Below are 19,621 nucleotides of genomic sequence, written 5' to 3'. Positions count from 1 at the left end.
AGACCAGCTGGGCTGCAGAGTGAGTTCCGGTATTTAAGGAAGAGAGAAAAAAAAATCAACTATCAACTATTAATAAAAGACAGCAGGTTGGGACGTCTGTAATCCTGCACTAGGGAGGCACTGGCAGGAACAAACATTTGAGACCAGATCAGGCTTCACAAAAACCCTGTCTCTAAACAGCAAAGCCAGGATAGGATGGCGGAGGAATCTGTTTATTTTGCTTATCTATTGACATAAAATCTATCGTCAAAATGGGCTGCTTCCCAACTAGCACCATGAGCTCCAAACACGAGGCAGGGAGAGTGTGAGAAATGTGTGTTCACTCTATTAGTGTAATGCAGTCTTCTGCCAAGTGCAGAATCAAGCAACCAGCCATGATAAATCTTTTATTTTTTTATGGGGAGAGGGAAGGACAGAGAGTCTTACCATGTATGTACTCCTGGTTGGTCTCGAACTTCAGAGATCCTCCTGCTTCCCGAGCATTGGGATCAAATGTCTGGTTCCCTCCACCCCCACCGGATACTCCATAGAAGTACAACAAATTCAAAATTAACAGGTGTGTCCCGGCTCTCAGAAGCACAGGCGGTTTCCATTACCTGTTTCCCTTCCATTTCCAGTCTGGATCTTTAAGATAACGACACAAAACGGAAGTTATTTCTCCCGAGGCCACTGAAATACAGGGCGCTAAACTCGGAGCCCGCCCTCCCACCCCATCGTCTGCAGAGCTCCGCGCCACCGAGGGACAGGAGATCCGGAGCCCTAACACTTGACATCCTCCGTTTCTTGGTTTGATCTAAAACTCCAGGTGACCTTGGAGCTTCCTTTCCTCCTCGGTGAGGAGTTTCTATTTTCCAGCACCTGACCGCAAAGCGAACGCGAAGGGAAAGACGCCGGGCTGCAGTTCCGCCACCTTGGGCCCGGCCGCCCCTCAGGCCGGCGACGTGAGCGGCGCTTCTTCCTGTGTTCGCGCCCGGTACGGATGTAGAGCTGAGGTGCCTGCGTCGCTGAGACCCTGGAGGCTCGCGCGCTCCGCGGAGGCGGCGGCTCTCAGACGTGCCCTTAGGTCCCCTCTGCGCGCGGGTCACATGGGGACACGCACTGCCCTGCAGACCCGCGCCTCGGGCTTCTGCAGCGGCGGCGGCTGCGCAGAACTCCACCGAGGTCCACGTAGTGCGGGTCTCAGTGCAACCGCTGCCCTCCTTAGCGTCCCAATGGCCGTTCCATCCCCTCGTTTCTGAGCGCAAAAGGCCCTCATCCAGCGGGGGTCGTCCCACGCCGCCGCCCCGAGGCAGGACAGAGGACAAGTCCGAGTTCCCGGAGCCGGCCGGGGCGCTTCCGATAGGAAACCCCGCCCTCCGGGCCGGAGTGGGCGTGGTCTCTAGACAGCATCCGTTGCCCCGCCCAACTGCCTCCCAACGGCTCTCTGGGTCCGGCTGTGCAGAGGGGCGGCGCGACCTGATAACTGCGCATGCGTGCACATGCGCAGAATCAATGGGAGCGGCTCACGAGCCGGCCCCTTCCAAATCCAGCGTCTCCGCCCGCCCCCATCTCCCAACCTCCTCAGCGTGGCGCCGACGCTGCGTGCGGCGCGGGTTACCCAGAGTGCTCAGCGCTGGGGCAGCTCACTGGAGTTTGGTTCTCGAGGCGGCGGTGTTGGCGGCGGCTCCTCCGTCGGCTCCTCCTCCTCCTCCTTGCTCGGCGGCGGCGGTGGCGGCGGCGGCGGTGGTCCGGGGCCTGAGCTCCGGTCCCCTCCGCTTCCCTCCGTCTTCCGCCATCTCCCCTAGCGCCCCGACCTCCTCCGGCGCCGCGGGGAACATGCGGCTCCGTTCTCGGAGGCCGGCGAGTGACTGACCCGCGTCCCCCCGCCTCAGCCTGCCCGCCCGCCGGCCCGGCCGCTCCCCCCCGCTTGGCTCAGGCAATGACAGCGGCTCCGGCGTCTCCGCAGCAGATGAGGGACCGGCTGCTGCAGGCCATCGACTCCCAGAGCAACGTAAGTGACTGCTTCGATATCGGGGACCGAGGCCGCATGTGCCGGGACCCTCCCCCTCCGACGCACCCCCGGCCAGGGGGCCTCTCCCGGCGGCGCCCTGTCCGCTACAGTCGCTGCCATCTCGGCCTTTCGTTCTCCCGGGTCCGGGGGCCGCAGGCAAGGCGGGCAGCCTGGCGGCTCAGGGTACCTGAGGCCGAGGCTTCACGCGGCCTGGACTGAGGGATCGCTCGGGGTTGAGATCAGAGCTGGTTCTCGGTTGTCTTCGCCTGACCGCCCTTGGTTCTCTCCACCGTGCCCCTTTGACTGTCGACACCAGGACTCGTGAACCTTCGGGAGGGTCTCCTTGCGGGGGGGCAGGGTAGGAAGCAACTAGTGTCCCTTCAATGGCTCGGAGAGCCCGCGTCTCTCGAGTCTCGGCCTTTCTTCCTCTTCGGTCTTCTGGCTGAAATCGCCTTCTTGGGCTCAGGGAGAACCCTAGGCTCTCCCTATCCCCAGCCTTGCAGCTTGGGATCCCTGGAGAGTCTCCCCTCTCTTTTTGACTACCTGGGTATAACCTCGGTTAAACTCTTCCTGGGGTCGCAATTTAGGAAAGACGACCCTGAAGAAGGTGAGATCTTTTCTGTTACCTTTTTTGGCCTAAATGCACCATTTCATGTCTGACCAGTTTTTGGTACTGAATTACTGCCCATCACAGTTGATTGTTCTCTTTTCCCTACCTTCCGGTACTCTTTCCATCTCTCTTGCCTCACCAGAGCAACGCAGCCTGATGCTTTGGTCTCATGGCTTTCGAGAATTAGCTGTAAGGGGTCACTTTATGTCTCATCTCCCTCTGCTAAGGGTTCTGTGATCAGAGGGGCAGCCTTTTCTTCCTGTATGAGCATAGGCTAATTTATCTGTCCTTTTGTTTTTTTCCAAAGGTTTGTTGGCAATGTTGGGAGGGGGAGTCCTTGTTACAGGCAGGAGCAGGGCCATGGAAAGATGCGCAGGCATCCAGGTATGAAATGCTTGATGGGAGACCAGGAAGTGGCCTTTGAGATCACTTTTTAATATGCTCGAGATGGAAGAAAAAAAGATCATCTTGGGCTTGGCCAGGTAACTGCGGTTTGAGCGGGAAAGTTTTACCTATGTTTGGCTTGTTACTCTTAGCAATGTGCTGTATTCTGGTGTGTTCAGAAGAATTCACAACGATTTGTGCAGTCTTGGTAGAAATGAAGGTGTCCTGATCTCCGTAAGAATCTGCTTGACAGATCCAAAGTAATTCTCGGCTTCCTGATCTTCAGGCCCCATTAAGATCACCTTGATACTGATTTAGCAAGTATTTTAGACATCTTTGGAGGTGGAGTAGGGACAGGCTAGATAAACTCTTCTAAAGTCTTGTGGGGGTTTTTTGAGGGGGAGGGTCTAGTGACTGATTACATGATTAGGATATTAATAGATAAAACAAGTGATATGAAAACGTAGCCTCAGTGACTTTTGCATCTTTATGAAGCCACAATGTGCACAGTGTAATTTTTGTTTGTTTTTTTTTTTTTTTTGAGACAAGGTTTCTCTGTATAGCCTTAGCATCCTGAAACTCACTTCGTAGATCTGGCTGCCCTCAAACTCAGAGATCTGCCTGCCCCTGCCTCCCAAGTGCTGGGATTAAAGGTTTGCACCATCACCATCCAACTTCCACAGTGTAATTCTTAAGTCCTGTGTATTCACTCCTTTGCTGAGAAATTATCAGGGATCCTGACTGCTGCTTGCGAGAGTGTTGGGATCAGCAAGTGTTTTGATGCGCCATCATAATGCCGTAGATCACATGGGACAGGGACCTTGAGGGGTCCAAGTGCTAGCTAAGGCTCTGACTAAAAGAGTTCTTTTGGAGGTGTAAGGAGGAAGATAGCTGGGCGGTGGTGGCGCACGCCTTAATCCCAGCACTCGGGAGGCAGAGGCAGGTGGATCTCTGTGAGTCGAGGCCAACCTGGTTTATAAGAGCTAGTTTCAGGACAGACTCCAAAGTTACAGAGAAACCTTGTCTTGAAAAACAAATAAAAAGTGGAGGAGGCCCAAATTTTAGTTTCTTTCTTTTTTCGGTGGGGTAGAGGGGAGCAGGGGTTAAGACAGAATCTCTGGAATTCACTATGTATATAGACCAAGCTGGCTTCACAGAGGATCTGGCTGCCTCTGCCCTGGGGTTAAAGGCATGTGCTGCAGTGCCTGGCCCCCAAACTTAGTTTCTTAAATCTTTTCTTACTATACTCATTGGGTTGTGGGTAAGGTACTTGGAGTCCAGTATATATCTCAAAGGACTCTAGTGATAAGTGACTTCATTGTGATAACTGGAGTTGAGGACTTGTTTCTGAGTGTCAAGGAAAGTTTTCCCCTAAATTCAGTGTGTCAGTGACCATCCATGAACACTGCTAGGTGTATGTGACAGGTGCTGGCTTTGCAGGACCTCTTTGTAGAACTCAGCCTGAAGGATAGTCCTTGATTTCTTCCTGAGGCATTGAAGGGTCCCAAACATTTGCTCTTTCTCCAGATTGCTCAGGGCCCAGGTAAGAGCTGTGTGCTGGCACAGGGCTCTCTGTGCTGCTCTGCTCAGTTATGAATTCTACCACTTGGTAATTGACACATATTTAAGTTGTTCATGGAAAAAATACAAAATGGGGACAGAGTTGAAGAGTTTACACTAAAATTAACCCTCTTCAGAGAGAAGTAACAGAGATTGGTGTCATGTAACGCTTACCTTTCTGAGCATACAATTATGGTTAACAAATTTAGCTGTTGCTGGAAAGTCAGTGCCAGGCAGCTGACCTACTGTACACAGCCTCTAAAGTTGGGAATGACATCTGTCTGACCAGCTCCTTAATCAAGGAGGTGTCCAGAGGGAAGCCATCTTTGCTCTGTGTTCTAGCCTCAAAGTAGCAAGCATTGTCCTTTCTGCCAGGCCTGTACTTCAGTAAAGTTCCTCTCTTCCTTCCAAAAGGCCCCTAACAGACTTCCAGAACTGGGAGAGCTTCAGTCACCTCAGTGTGTGTGAGCTCAGGGTGTTGACAGCCTCTAAAGTGTGCTGTACGTCTGCTTGTTGTCTTTTGCTGAAAATAAGGTCAGTGGTATGACTTAATCTTTGACAGAAATCATAGTGAGTCCCGCTTTGGCCAGTGACAGGGTTCTTAGTCCTAATGGTGCCCTCCCTGTTTGAGGAAATCCTGGGCTGTGTCTTTCTGAGATGTTGGCTCCTTGTGGTTGTTCCATGTCTTGCTCTTTTCTAGAGAAGAGTCCTGACCCCTTTCTCCATGCTGGTTCAACTCTTGAACCTGTGACTCAAAAGCTGCTTTGAAGCCCCCATTTTTTCAAGAAGCCCTGGGACTGCTCAATGTCCTGAAGGCCAGCTGTGGAAGGGCCTATCTGGAGCCTAGATGACTGAGAAAATCACAGGTGACTCGAGATGTGTCTGTGGGGAATGGGGGTGTGACCTTGTGGAAGGATAGTGCAGCTTCATGAAAAACTAAGTAGTGGTCTAGGATGGGGCTTGCCAAAGCAGGTTTGTGACCCTGGGTCACAGTTGGAGGCCAGAAAAGGCTTGTAAAGGAGGACTTGATCCAACTACTGCTACTGCCAGACTCTGGAACAGGAGATCCCAGGAGCTGCTTTCTTCTTCTCACTCCAGAAGAAGCGGGCACCATGGCTGTCATTTGGAGCCACTTGCCTCTGCTGGCCTGTAAATTCCTTGCTGCAAAGGAACTATTGGGCAGTCCTGGAAGAGTTCCTTCCAGACCGCGGTTCAGATCTGGAAGGGCTGCTGTGGTCTACGTGAGTTGTTCTGCAAGGCCTTCTTCTGTGTGCTTGCTTCAGGAATTGATGCAGGATGGATTGTGTGATCTTTTCTAGCTGATGAAGGAGATAATGGCACCCTGGCTGTTCTTCTCAACAACCCCATAAAGGGAGGTGGGATGAAGCCAATTGCCTTTCTGATAGCCTAGTGCTAGCAGTGTCTGCTGTGGACAGGAGAGGACAAGATGCTTTTGTTTCTTACCGACTTCGTGTACGGTGACTGGACCAGAGTTAGGGACTTACCTAGGGTTAAGTGACAACGCTTTTGACACTGAATAGTATTGTGTGTGGTTGAGAAATGGAGACATGACCTCAGTCAAGGCATAAAGCAAGGGTGAGCTGGTGTGAAGAGCAGAGAGGCAGTGTGCTTTCATGCTGGTCTTGCTGATACCCTGGCTCAGAACACCCTTTGCAGTTAGCTCCTGTCATGTTGGGGTGTTAGCCTGGTGGAAGGGTGTCCTGAGCCTATGCTATGCATTTCCTGAGTAGGGAAGGCTGGTCTGCTAGTCCTCTGTGATTGGAGCTGGGTGATAGCATCGCAGGGGCTATTTCCCAGTGCCAGTAGGCATGGAACTTTACCTTGTCTGTGCTCCAGCTTTGCTTTCTCCTGCAAGGTGACAACTCTTGATACTAACTTAAAATGCCAGTGATCCTGCTGGGAAAAGGATGGAGGAACTGAGTGTGTCAGGTCTGCTTGGTCCTGTGCAGTGGTATTCCTCTTGTTCTCTGCTGTAACTAGGATTCGGGAGAAGATTGGTGTGGCAGTTCTAACTTTGGGAAACAAGGTAACAAATCTCACTTTGGAATCAGATTTTGTTTGACATGTTTCCCTTCGGAGAGTTTTTTAGGTGGTCCTCAAAGTTGGAGGTCCTAGAGGCCTGGAGAGCTGTCCCCACACTAACCTGGAAGAAGGGACTTTTGTCCTGGACAAAGTATTGTATTGTCCCTTGACTTAGAATATTGGTATGTGTGCCAGACAGATACCTCAAGGTGCCAGGATCAGGGTTGGGTGAAGGGTCATCTGCTCCAGCAGCCCTCAGCACCACTAGATACCAAACTAACCCCAGCCTGACTGCTGGGAGACTGTCTGCATCTCATAACAGACTTCTTCTGAAGCTAGAGCTAGTCCTTTTCATTTCCTGGGAGTGAGCTGTCCTGAGGCTGCCTGACCCTATAGCTGGTTGTGAGAATAGGCAGCTGAGTTTGGAATTCAGCAGGTAGCAAGCAGGCAATGTGTTTTCTGGGTGACCTTACTATGTCTACACTCCTTTCATTCTCAGGACACATGTGTTCTCTAATGTAGGGTCCTATGAAATGGGATACCTTTCCTGGGTGAGGTGACAAGCTGCACTGTGTCTAAGCATCCTCCCTGTCCTTAGGTCTGGGAGGCCATACAGTTACATCTTCAACACCAAAGGGGCTTGTGGTTTATAGAGAATTGTGGTAAATCTGAAAAGGTGCCTGAGGAGTTGACTGTTTCTCTCTAGTGCTTAATAGTGCTTTGGATAGTAAGCAGACTTGAGTGCATTCAGTTCCCTGCCTTTGGGGACCTGGAGCCTGGCAAGGAGGAGGCCAAAGTGGTATACTGTGTGTGAATGTCTGAGGTGCAGTGTCTGACCTTAGGGCTGCAACTCTTGAGCTCAAATGAAACAGTTTCCCTTTGTCTTATTTGCAAGTAGGACTGACTCTCTCTCTCTCTCTCTCTCTCTCTCTCTCTTTTGTAAATTGTGTGTGTGTGTGTGTGTGTGTGTGTGTGTGTGTGTACATGCTTGCGTGTGTGCCTGATGGGGGAGAATTGCAAGTTACGGCACATCTGTGAAGGTCAGAGGACAAATTTGTGGAGTCAGTTTTCCCCTTCTGTGTTTATGTGGGTTCCAGAGGAGTGAACTCTGGTTGCTAGGCTTATGCACACTGCCTCTTATTTCCTGAGCCATCTTGCCAAAGGTAGAATTCTTTTTTAAAAATGTGTATGTGTATGCCACATAATGTGCAGGTGCCTGGGGAGCCAGAAGAGGGCATCAAGTCCCTTGGAGTGGCTGTGAGTATCTTGATATGTGTGCAGATCCTCTTTGGTCCTCTCTTAACTGCTGAGCCATCTCGCCAGCCTATTTGTTTTATTTATTTATTTATTTATTTATTTATTTATTTATTTATTTATTTGAGACAGGGTTCCTCTACCTCCTGAGTGCTGGGATTAAAGTCATGCACCAACACCATCCAACTAGACCTTTTTTTTTTAATTAAAAAAAGATTGACTTAATTTATGTGGGTGAGTGTTTTGCCTGCATATATGTACCATAAATGTGCTTTTGGAGGATTGTGAGTTACCATGTGGGTGCTGGGAACTGAACCCAGGTCCTATGTATAAAGACCGTAAGAGCTCTTAACTTTTGAACCATCTCTTTAGCCCAATGTAGAATTCTTTTTGTTTTTGTTTTCTAATACAGGGTTTCTCTGTGTAGTTTTGGCTGTCCTAGAACTCACTCTGTAGACCAGGCAGGCCTCAAACTTAGAGTTCCACCTACTTCTGTCTCCTAAGCACCACCACTGGCACAAGATAGAATTTTTGAGAGCATGAAATGGCTCTGTGGGATGCACTGTCATCTGGAAGTTCAGAAAATGTTTTATAGCAGGTGCAGGTGGTTAGCTCTTTGTCTTTAGTGTGAGGGGAATAGACTTGGAAGGAGTAGTCTGGTTGGTTAGTCACTGAGCAGTTTGTCCCGTGGACTCCAAGATGGAGCTGTGTACATTTCAAGCTATCTAAGAGAACATGGGCTGAGGCTAAAATTTCATTTTCTTTTTTTAGTTGTCATCTTGTTCTTCTGCCTTGGGCTAGCCTGGAACTCTAGATTCAGCCTTCCAGGCAACTGGTACTATATGAGTGTAGACCAAGGGCAGAAGACAGGAATCCTGGGAGAAAACCCTGCTGCCCTTAAGGCTGCTGTCTTGGATTGTCAGCTAGTTAAAAGGTCCAGGGTCACCAGGACCCTTGGTCTGTGTGGTGGCCCTCTACTCCCGCAAGCTTCTGTGGTTTTCTATGGATTGTTGAAGGGAGAGTCTCTTCAGATGAGGTGAGTTGAGATAATGTGCCCTCTGGGGATGCAGGCATGCCAGGCAACTGGGTTACTGCTCCTGAGCCCAGGAGCTTCATCACTATCCTGGATTCATCCAGTGGAAGCCCAGGGGCCATCAGAACAGAGGGTTCTACTGGTCTTTATGGCGCATGCCTTTAATCCCAGCACTTGGGAGGCAGAGGCAGGAGGATCTCTTGAGTTCCAGACCAGCCTTTGTCTATATGGTGAGTTTCAGGCCAGCCAGGGCTATACACAAACCTTGTTTCAAAATAAATAAATTAACATTTAAAAAGGTTTTTCCTGAGCTCAGAGATAGGCATGGTGTCATCTGTTGGCAGCAGCAGCAGTTGTAACAGCCAGTGTCACTAGATGAGTACACTGACTTCCAAGCATTTGCTTGCTATTTTATCCTGAAAGTAGGCACTTGTCTTTAGCTAAGGGGCCAGGAGAGACTAAACAAACTGGGTCTCTAACTAGTGCTGGGTGTCCCTAAAGCTTGGGCTCAGTCCTAAGAGCTAGGCTGTAGCCCAGAGGCTCCACTGTAGTGGTTTGAAGTGTTTTGCTTGCATACATATTTATTCACTTCCTGGTTCCTGCAACTTTCCCTCTTTTACTTAAGAAAAAAAAAACTTTTAAAAAGAAAATTGATATATATTTATGTGTCTGAGTGATGTGTATGCCACATTGGTGCAGGTGCCTAAAGAGACCAGAAGAGGGCATCCTATCCCCTGGAGCTAGAGCTACCAGAAGTGTGAGCTGTGCTGGAGCCTACTTGGGTCCTAGGAATTGCTGTCTCTCCAGCATATCCCTTTCACTTACTTTTAAACTCTGGGCTCCTTTCCTGCAAGAACTCGTTTTCATTTCAGCTTTCCAATCTCCTGTGTGCTTGGTGTGCTTTGCGTAGCTGTTTTGTTGTTGTTAAAGTTCTCAAGTTTGGGTGTGGCTCTGAAGTGACATTTTCAGCTGGGAATCATCTTAGATGAGAAAGCTAGTCTCCCCTGTATTTGACACCTGGGAATCAATTTTTGTACGTACTCTGGTGGGGAGCTCCATTTATCCCCATAGCTCCCTCTTTTTTGGAAATTATTCTTTTTGAAATTCACGTTTCTTCCTGTGTAACATTTATTATTTAACCCTACCAAGCTCATGGCACATGTTTTCATTGTTGTTGTTGTTGTATTTTCAAGTGTTCCTCATCACTGTGCCATCTTTCCACTTTCCCCTAGTTGTTGTGTTTTGACTAGACTTGAATGTCTGAGCTCAAGGGATGGATCTTCCTCAGCCTTCCAAGTGCTTGTAAGTAGTGGCCTGCCCCACACCAACCTTTGATTAAGGGTCTTGTTTTCTGCCTTTTTTATAGGGTTACAAGCTCCTCCCAGTGCCTGCTGGGTTTTCTGGGAAATGGGCTGGTTTGGAACTGTTTTCTCAGCTCTTAAGCGAGCAGGTGAATATCAGATGCTGCCATCTTTCAGTGCTTCAGAGCACATGTGTGGAGATCCTGTGAGGCAGCTGTCTGCTCTGGGAACTAAGGCTTGGTGGCTACATGGCTAGAATCAGGCTGACGTTGGAGCTTGGTCCTTGTGCTGGTTGCTTGCGCTGTTACCTGTGAGAGGCCAGTGGGCACTCAGAATGCCTCTCTGCCTCCTGTTCATGTCGCAGCTTTTTTTGATTGCTTTGAGACAGGTCTTGCTGTAGCCTTGGCTGGTCAGAAAGTTGCTATGTAGACTGCACTGGTCTCGAACTCATAAAGATTCCCCCTATCCCTGTCTCCTGAGTATTAGGAATAAAGGCATGTGCCACCATGCCTAGCTTCAGGTTCCAGTTACCTCTGGTAAACTGAGAGGAGAGTCAGACAGACTGAGTGCCCATTACTTAAAATGCTTGGGCATAGAAGAGACTTGGAGTCTTGGTTTTTACCACGTTCCTATAGACTTCCCTTCAGTGTCACTACTGAATAATGTCACTACTGAGGGAAGGAAGGAGGGAGGTCTAATTGCTGCAGAGACCCCTGGCCCTCTGCCTTTATGCCGTGTGATTTGTTGGTGGTTGACTGGCTTGTATTGACTCTGGTCAGGAGCTCTGTGGTGTACACATCAGTGGTTCATGATTTGCTGAGAGAGGACTGTGGATAGTGATGGTGACTCCGCTGTCCTCTTTTCTGTGGTCAGTTCCTGCACTCTGAGTAGCCATGTGTTCAGTCTCGTGTGAGGGACAAGGTGGTAGCCACTCCAACCTGAGCTGGGTGGACCAAATAATTGTGGTGTGTGTGACAACAAAGCAAGCCATTGAGGAACTGTGTATATTAGTAAGACATAGCCTCTTGGAAAGACCTAGAGTTTGTCTCCTGGATTACTTATGGTGCCTCACCTCCTTTATTAAATCTTGGCCTGGCTCAGGTCAGGTGGCCACATCTTCCTTGGGATGAACGCTAGTTATCATGTTAATAGGTAGGCTTTCTTATTTTGTTTTGCTTGCTTGCTTTCTTTTTTCTTTTTCAAGACAATGTTTTTATGTGTAGCCCTGGCAGTCCTGGATCTTACTCTTTAGACCAGACTGGCCTCAAATTCAGAGATTCACCTGCCTCTACCTCCTGAATCCTGGGATTAAAGATGTGCTCCACCACAGCTGGCATTTTCTTTTTAATTAAAAGTTTTTATTGGGAATACAGGGACCAGGTATGCCAGGGCGCTAATGTGGAGAGATCAGAGGACAACTTTGTGGAATTGGTTCTCTTATCTTTATGTAGGTTTGGGGGAGGGTCAAACTCAGGTTGTCAGACTTGCATGGGGCAGGCAGCAAGCACTTCTACTAGCTAAGCCACCTTCTCTAGCCTGTTTTCAGGGCTAGCCATCCTGGAATCCTCTTAGGGTGAATGCTGCCTGGCGTTACCTGCGTGTCTGTCGTGGGACCTTCTGTTAGCTGGGAAGGAAGCCTTTGGCTCACTAGTTTTCATCATTTTCTCCAGCATTCACTTAGTTGGCTGGTGACTGGGCACCCATTCTTACATCCTTGGCTAACTCAGCAGAGCACTTTGATTGCTTTACCCTGAAGTCTCAAGTGATATCACCATCAATTAATTAGCTGTGCCCATGGCTGGGTCTGGAGAGCTATCTCTGGAGGGCCAATGAGTCCAACTGAGATGGAAAGTCCAGAGTAAGTGGAGGGTGGTTTGTAAGAAGAGAGGCCTAAGTGCTGCCTGTTAGGATTTACTACAAGCTCTGAATTTGTCTGTGATCATCCCCAGGTGCCAAGCTGTTAGTTTGTCCTGGTGAAGGTATGGTGGTTTGCCACTTTGGCCCTCACTGTAGTTGAGTGTCCCTTGGTGCTGCAAATCATCTCTCCTTGTGCTTGAGGAACTGCAGAGTCCACACAAGGACCCCAGGCCAGAGCCCACAGCCAGTGTGGCTTGGGAGCAGGAGGTCTGGTTTGGTCTGATTGCCCTATTTGTTTCCTCCTGTCTCTCCCATCCCCCTGGTTAACCTGGGAAACCTGCTTCTGGGCTGCTGCTTCCCTTAGGTTGACCAACGATAGGCCCAAGGGATGCTTGTTGTGTGGCCACTGCTTTTTCTTGCTCTGTATGCTCTGGGCAGCATGAGAGGCGGTGATTCTCTGCTCTTGCTAGGTGCTGGCAGCCTGGGGCTAGCTGGTACCAGAGAGGTTTGTGAATGGGTGCTGCCGTTACAGGTATTGAAGTAGCTGAGTTCCCACTCTGACAACTGGTGGCCACCTAGGAAGGACCTGGAATTGACTTTCCCAGGAATGGGATGTTGAGTACCCTCAGTCCAGGCTGCCAAGCTCTCAGTCTGCTGGGCCACTTTTTCTCTCCTCCCAAAGCTGAGTCATCACTGTAGTTTGGGGTTAAAGTTGAGGTGGGAGAAGGGGAGGGAACTTCATTTTATGTTGCTCTCAGTGTAATCATTTATGTGGAGAGGGTTTTACTCAAGCGTGGGCGGGCTTCCTCCATGTGGTAGCAAGAGCAGCAGCTCTTTCTGGATCAGCCCAGGCAATTGTATGGAATCACTATCTTATCTCCAATCTGGGAAGCTTCTTCAGGAGTATCTGCCCAGACATGGGAGGAGGGGGTGCTGTAAGAAAGTGCTAATGCCCACAGGAAGTTTCTAGAAGAAGCAGGGTCTACTGTGCAGATAGAAACAGTAGGTTCCCCAAGAGAGTAATGAAGGTGTAGACTGCAGGACCAACAGGTTGACCACCCTGGTCTGGTCTGGGATTAGAGAGACAACACCTTGTGGTGCATTTGGCTGGTTATGCTTGTATGGGGTGCTGCTGTGGAAGATGCTTACATTGCACTAGGCCTTCCAGGAACTAGGGACATGACCTGGCTCCTGTCTCATGTGGTTTCTATCCCACCAGATAGGGATTATAAAGTGGCATTATTTGATTTGTAGAATGAAACATCCATGGGCACCAGAGTACCTGCTATGTTTGTCACCCCAGAATTCCTTCTTGGGCTGCTGCATTGTCTTTGTGCCCATCATGATGCAGCCTCACAGTGAGCCCTGGCCCTGGCCTTCTTACTATGTTGATGTTCCCTTTCTGTGTGTATCCCAGAAGTATCCCACTGTCCTTTACCCATCATTTTGACTATTCCAGCACCATATGAAGCACTTACCTGGTTTCAAAGCTCTCCCCTTGTGCTGTTGGGCCTCATCTGTCCAGCACCCTTCCAGCAGCCCAGTCTTAATCAAGTAGGTATATCTTCATCTCAGCTCTGAGTATGCTAAGCTGTGTTCTTTGGTGCTGTGATCTACCATTCTAGGCCACCTGAAATGATCTTGGGATCCCCAATTTCAGGAGATTGAGTTTTGGGGCTTCTAGTTGTATGATCCTGTATTTCCTCTTGATTAGTCTCAGAGCCAGTTGCTCCAAACCAAGATTGGGTTGTTTACCTGTTGGAACCCACTGCTGACTACCAAGGATCCTCAGTTCCTCGGATGGCATATGTTGAAGACAGTTTGTTTCACTTGTAACCTGGCCTCACTGTTTGCCTTCCACCTTGGGAAAGCATAGGCCTTTTCTTCTCAGGAGGATGTAGACACCACTGACTCTAGAAGCTGTTGAGACTGGAATGCAATAGCCAGTGTCTTGGGTGCTAACATGCCAATAACACACAGGTGACAAGGCACCTCGGTCTGGCCAGTCATAGGGCTCTATCTTCCTGGCCAGTGATTTGATCAGGAAAGCACTACGACCCAGTGAAGCCTGTGGAAGTTGTAGCACTCTGTTGATGGAATAGGCGTTGATGTGGGTGGGAGAGGCGTGAGATGCTTGCTGTTGGATCAGGCCTGCTGAGTGAACTGACAGTTCCCTCTTGGAGCTGGCTTTTCTGTCCCTCAAACAATGAGAGTCAGGACAGAATTGTGTGAGTGCTTTGACTCCCAGGCTTTAACTCAGGCCTCGGCTGGTGGATGAGCTCCTGAGCACAGTAGTGCCTAAGCCGAGGGGAATGGATTAGGTTTGGGGTGGGTGGGAATTAAGGTTTCATGAGGCCTCGTTATAGCATGCACTTGGCAGTGTGGGGATTAGGGTGAGGACTTGGCAGGTCCTTTGGAGAACCTTAGAGAACCTTGGTTCCTCCTGTAGTACATCTGACCTGTGTGTGTCACCCACTCTCACTGAGTGACAAGGTTGTGCATGCTGTTGGGCAGGACCTGATGTGCTAAACCCTTTGGACCTGCATGAGTGCATGTGCTCTTGGTCATCTCAGTTGCTTTCTGCTAACCTTGGAGTGAGTGTCTTAATGTTTCCAAGCTTGAGTGCCTATTGTGATATGGAGCTAGTGTCATCCTGTGGGGTCTGAGGTGTGATGATGGTGTCACTATTTAGTCATCCTGCTTGTGAGGGATATACTGTTTTCCTGCCCCACAAGGAAGGAGTTAGGGTTATGGTTCCATGGGTAGTGGTGTCTGCGAATGCCTTTAATCCCAGCACTTAGAAGGCAGATGCAGACATGTCTCCGAGTTCAAGGGAGCCTAGTCTACAAAAGCGAGTTCCAGGACAGTCAGGGCTACACAGAGAACCTGGGAGGTGGGGACGCTTCCATAAGATAGATCCCTAGGCATGCATTTAAAGCATTTTCTTAATTAGTGATTATTGACGGGGGAGGGCCCAGCCTATTATGATCCTAGGTTTTATAAGAAAGCAGACTGAGCAAGCCAGTAAGCAGCACTCCTCCATGGACTTTATATCAGCTTCTGCCTCCAGGTTCTTGTCCTGTGTGAGTTCCTGTCCTGACTTCCTTTAGTGATGGACTATAATGGAAGTGTAAAAGAAGTAAACTCTTTCCTCTTCTACTTGCTTTTGGTTATTGTGTTTCATCACAGCAATAGAAACCCTGACTAGGGCATGGTCTCTCTATGGTTCTGACTGTCCTGGAACTTACTATATAGACCAGACAGGGCTCAAACTCAGAGACCCACCTGCCTCTGCCTCCTGAGTGCTGGGATTAAAGGTGTGCGCCACCACCGCCAGGCTGCTGTGTGGATCTGTCATTTCGTTACAGCACAGGCACCTCTTTCAAGTTGACTTTGAGATAGAAATCTGAAGCATGTCTTGAATGTTAGGATGAAGTATTAGTGTTCTATTGTCTTTGTTCTGAGCTGCCTTTTGAGCCATCTGACACCTGTTTGATTAGTGTAGTGGTTTAGAGAATGTTCTCCATCCTCAAAAACCCAGTCAGCCACAGTCACTTCAGCTTACACCCAGCACCGCAAGCTGGTGATGGCCTGAAGGCAGCTGGTTATGTTGAGCACAGTGAGTTCCTATAGAGAAGACAAAGTTCAGAGGTCCTGAATGAACCTGTTTCCAAGCGCTCCCCCCCCCTCAAGTCTAGCTCTGAACCTTTAGGTCTTGAGCAGGCCTTGATTGCTGTAAATTTGTAAAATGCAGCCTCCTTCCCGAGGTTTGGGACTACGTCTTTGCAGTGGTGGCCCAGTGTGTGCTTCTTAGAATGGGTGAAGGTGAAAGCACAATAACGGAGTAGTTTCTATTTCCAGTGAGAAAGCTACCCCAAGACCCTCTTAGGAGAACGAGGGTGTGGGTAGAATTTACATAGATTTGCCGCGGGTGGGAGAAGTAGTGAGTCCCATCAAGCCTTGTGCAGCCCAGTGTTAGTGTGTAGTTCTATTCCTTCTTAGCGCAGTCCTTCCAGCACTGGCCTGATGACTCCCAGTGGTTCATAGCTCCCAAGAGCCTTGGCATCCACAAGTGGCCCTGTGATCTTGGGACTGTGGATATTAATTATATCCTCTGCTTAAGTATTTTCTTTGATTCTCCTTGATTTTCAGTATACAGCAGTTAAGGCACTGCTGACAGCTGTCCCTGATACAGTGTCTCCTGTCTTGTGAAAGAAAGACCTGTGTCAGGAGTATAGAATATGTTCCACACATAGAGGATATGGCCCAGAATATTAGGAGGTAGTATGCACAGCTTTTAAATGAACTGTAAGACAACACAGATAAAGTAGTGCAGCCTTAGCACTTGAGAGGCAGAGGCAGGTAGATCTCTATGAGTTCGAGGCCAGTCTGGTCCATATATGGAGTCCCAGGACAGCCAGAACTATGGAGACTTTGTCTCAAAAACAAAAGAAACCGGGCAGTGGTGGTGCTCACCTTTAATCCCAGCACTCGGGAAGCAGAGGCAGGTGGATCTCTGTGAGTTCGAGGCTAGCCTGGATTACAAAGTGGGTTTCAGGACAGGCTCCAAAGCTACAGAGAAACCCTGTCTGGAAAAACCAAATAAATAAACAAAACTTGGTGGTGGCGGGTGGTGGTGGTATTTGTCTGTGATCAGAAGGAGCCAAGGTAGGATCCATGAAGGATGACTGCTTACTGACTTTTTTATTCTTCCTAGCCTGCTTAGTTTTTCTTATATAGCAGGACCATCTGCCCAGGGGTTTTGCTGCCCACAGTTGCCTCGGCCCTCCCACGTCCATCAAGAAAATGACCCATAGGTTTGCCCACAGGTCAGTTAAGGTTCCCTCTTCTTGAATGTCTCTAACTTGTGTCAGGTTTATACAAAAAACAACATAGCCGGGACCAGGCAGTAATTGCACAGACCTTTATATATAAATTCCACCACTCGGGAAGCAGAGGCAGGCAGATCTCTGAGTTTCAGGCCATCTTGGTCTACAGAGTGAGTTCCAGGACAACCAGCGATATACAGAAAAACCCAGTATCAAAACCAACTGTACAAAAAAACTAACATACAAAGTCTGTATCCCAGCACTGAGACTGCTAAGGCTGGAAGGTTGCTCGAGCCTAGGAGTTTAGTGCCAGTCTGGCCAACACAGTAAGTCCCTGCCCAGAAAATAAATTCTGGCATCTCTCAGTTATTCTCCAACTAGTTCACTTCCCATGGCATGTTTTGTGGCTTCCTCCAATAGAAGCTTATTAGATACTCTGATAGGCAGCAAGGGCCACTCTCCTGAAATGGCTTCCTAGGGCATACTGACAGAGCTGACTATCCCATGTGCTTGAAGGCACATAACATAGGCCTATAAGGTACTACAAATGCCTGGTGGAGAAATCCGCAGTACCAGATTTGCAGGGGAAGCTAATGTGTGTGTCCCTTGCAGGCAGGATGGGTGGCCTTCACAGCTCTGCTAGGAGCTGCCTTACTCAAGCAGCCATGTTCAGGTGTGGGAAGGAACTCAGTGGTAGAGTTGTTGTGACTCTAGACTTGCCACTTCTCTCCTGGGGGCCTGGAGAGAGTGCCTGCCCAGTCCCCAAGAAATCAAGGCAGCTGCCATTAGGCGCTTGTCATATAGTGTAGAGATGTGATCGTCTGTCTGGTCCAGGTTTTTGCTTTCGGTTCTGTGGGTAGTGTATTAGTTACTTCTCTATTGTTGTGATTAAAACAAGGCGAAGGCAACTTCTTGAAGGAAGAGTTTGCCTTTCCAAACCAAGTTAAGAGTTGAACACCATCAAGCTGGGTGTGGTGGCACATACCTTTAATCCCAGCACTTGGGAGGTAGGTCTCTGATTTCAAGGCTAGCTTGGTCTATAGTTCGAGTTCCAAGACAGCCAGGGCTACACAAAGAAACCCTGTATCAAAAACCAGGGGAGTGACTAGAAAGGTGGCTCATTAGTAAAGAGCGTTAGCTGCTCTTCCAGGGAGGGGATCTGGGTTCAATTCCTAGCACCGACGTGGTGGCTCACGACAGTCATAACTCTAATTCCAGGGAATTATATATACATTCGGGCAAAGAACACCAACACACATAAAAATAAATAAATGCAAATGAGGGGCTGACAATATCGTGGTCTGGAAGCATGACAGCAGCAAGGCATGGGATGCTGCCTTAAAATTGCCTCTGCCAGGAAATGAAACCACTGCTTTCCAGTTTAGCCTCCGGAGTTCTTAGGGCAAGGCAGAGGTAGCCACAATCTCTGCCAAATATTCCAAGAATGGTCTCTAGCCCAGCTGCTGATACTGTTCCTTCTGAAACCTTGAGCTGGGCCTTCACAGTCCACATTACTCTTAGCGCTACTGTCTTTCAGGCTGTTACTAGCATGGCTCATAAGCCGCATGTACAGCATTCAACCATTTTTCTAGCTCAAAGTCTCAGTCTTCAATATTCTTCCAAAAAACCAGCATGGTCAGGCCTGTCACAACAGTAGCCTAGTACCAAATTTGTCTGTTACTTTCTGTTGCTGTGATAAACACTATGACCAATAGAGAAGGAAGCTTATTTGGGTTTATGGTCCAGAGGGTTAGAGTCCATGATGGTGGAGCAGAGGGAGCAGGTGTGGCTAGAGCAGTTGAAAGTTGACTTTTTTGTTTTGTTTTCATTTTTCGGGACAGGGTTTCTCTGTGTAGCCCTAGCTGTCCTGGAACTAGCTCTTGTAGACCAGGCTGACCTCGAACTCACAGAACTCCACCTGCCTCTGCCTCCTGAGTGCTGGGATTAAAGGCTCATGCCACCACTGCCCGGCAAAAGCTCACATTTTAAACTACACACACACGCACGCACACACGTGGAATGGTGTGAGATTTTTGAAATCTCAAAGCCTGACTTCCTCTTGACATACTGTGTCACTCTTTTTTGTTTGTTTGTTTTAGTTTTTCTGCATATCAGCCCTGGCTGTTCTGGAACTCATTCTGTAGACCAGGCTGGCATTGAACTTGCAGATCTGTGTGACTCTGTAAGGTTACTCTTAAACCTACCTACAAAGTGCCACCAACTGGGTACCAAGTATTGAAGTACCTGAAACTATAGGGGACATCTCATTCAGATCACTACAAGCTGTATTCCCAGAAATGGCATACTTTTGACTTTGACTTGCATCTTGAAATGGTCATGGGGAGATGGAGGTTGTTGAATGGGGAGAGTGTTGCATCTCACAGAAGAGGGCACAGGTAGAGAGAACCCACCTTAGGCTCTGTTCAGTTGTGACTGATGGTGGAAGTTCCAAGCAGTATAGTTGGTTACTGAAGGCGGCCTGAACACATAGGGAACTAGTTCTCTGTGCCTTATGAAGACTGTACAGTCTTTGTTGGGATCATACTCTGGTGTCCCTCATTCCCTGAGCAGCTTGGCCTCAGCCTCATTTAGTGAGGGACCACATAAGCCATCAGGAACAGCTAGCACATACTGATACCAGGTCTTCAGTGTCTCTCAGTTGGTGGTGATGGTGACCAAGTCACCCTCCTCCACTCCCGCATATGCAGCCTCCTATTCTAGTAGCCTGTGTGGTATGGGCTCTTTGGTCTGTGCCTGGAA

The 19,621-nt window shown here is 48.9% G+C and overlaps 1 protein-coding gene across 1 annotated transcript in view; it reads left to right on the top strand.

Moving 5' to 3' along the window:
- The first annotated feature begins 1,594 nt into the window (after positions 1-1,594).
- Positions 1,595-19,621, top strand: part of Med26 (mediator complex subunit 26) — a 37,481-nt gene continuing 19,454 nt past the window's right edge. Inside the window, exon 1 of the mRNA XM_048442802.3 lies at positions 1,595-1,990. Coding sequence (XP_048298759.3) covers positions 1,919-1,990 — 72 coding nt within the window. The 5' untranslated portion in view covers positions 1,595-1,918. The remainder of the gene's footprint in view (positions 1,991-19,621) is intronic.

The sequence above is a fragment of the Myodes glareolus genome, chromosome 23 (assembly GCF_982192425.1).
Source record: "Myodes glareolus chromosome 23, mMyoGla1.1, whole genome shotgun sequence".
Classification (NCBI taxonomy): Eukaryota; Metazoa; Chordata; class Mammalia; order Rodentia; family Cricetidae; genus Myodes; species Myodes glareolus.
This window is presented reverse-complemented; position numbering and strand designations above follow the sequence as displayed.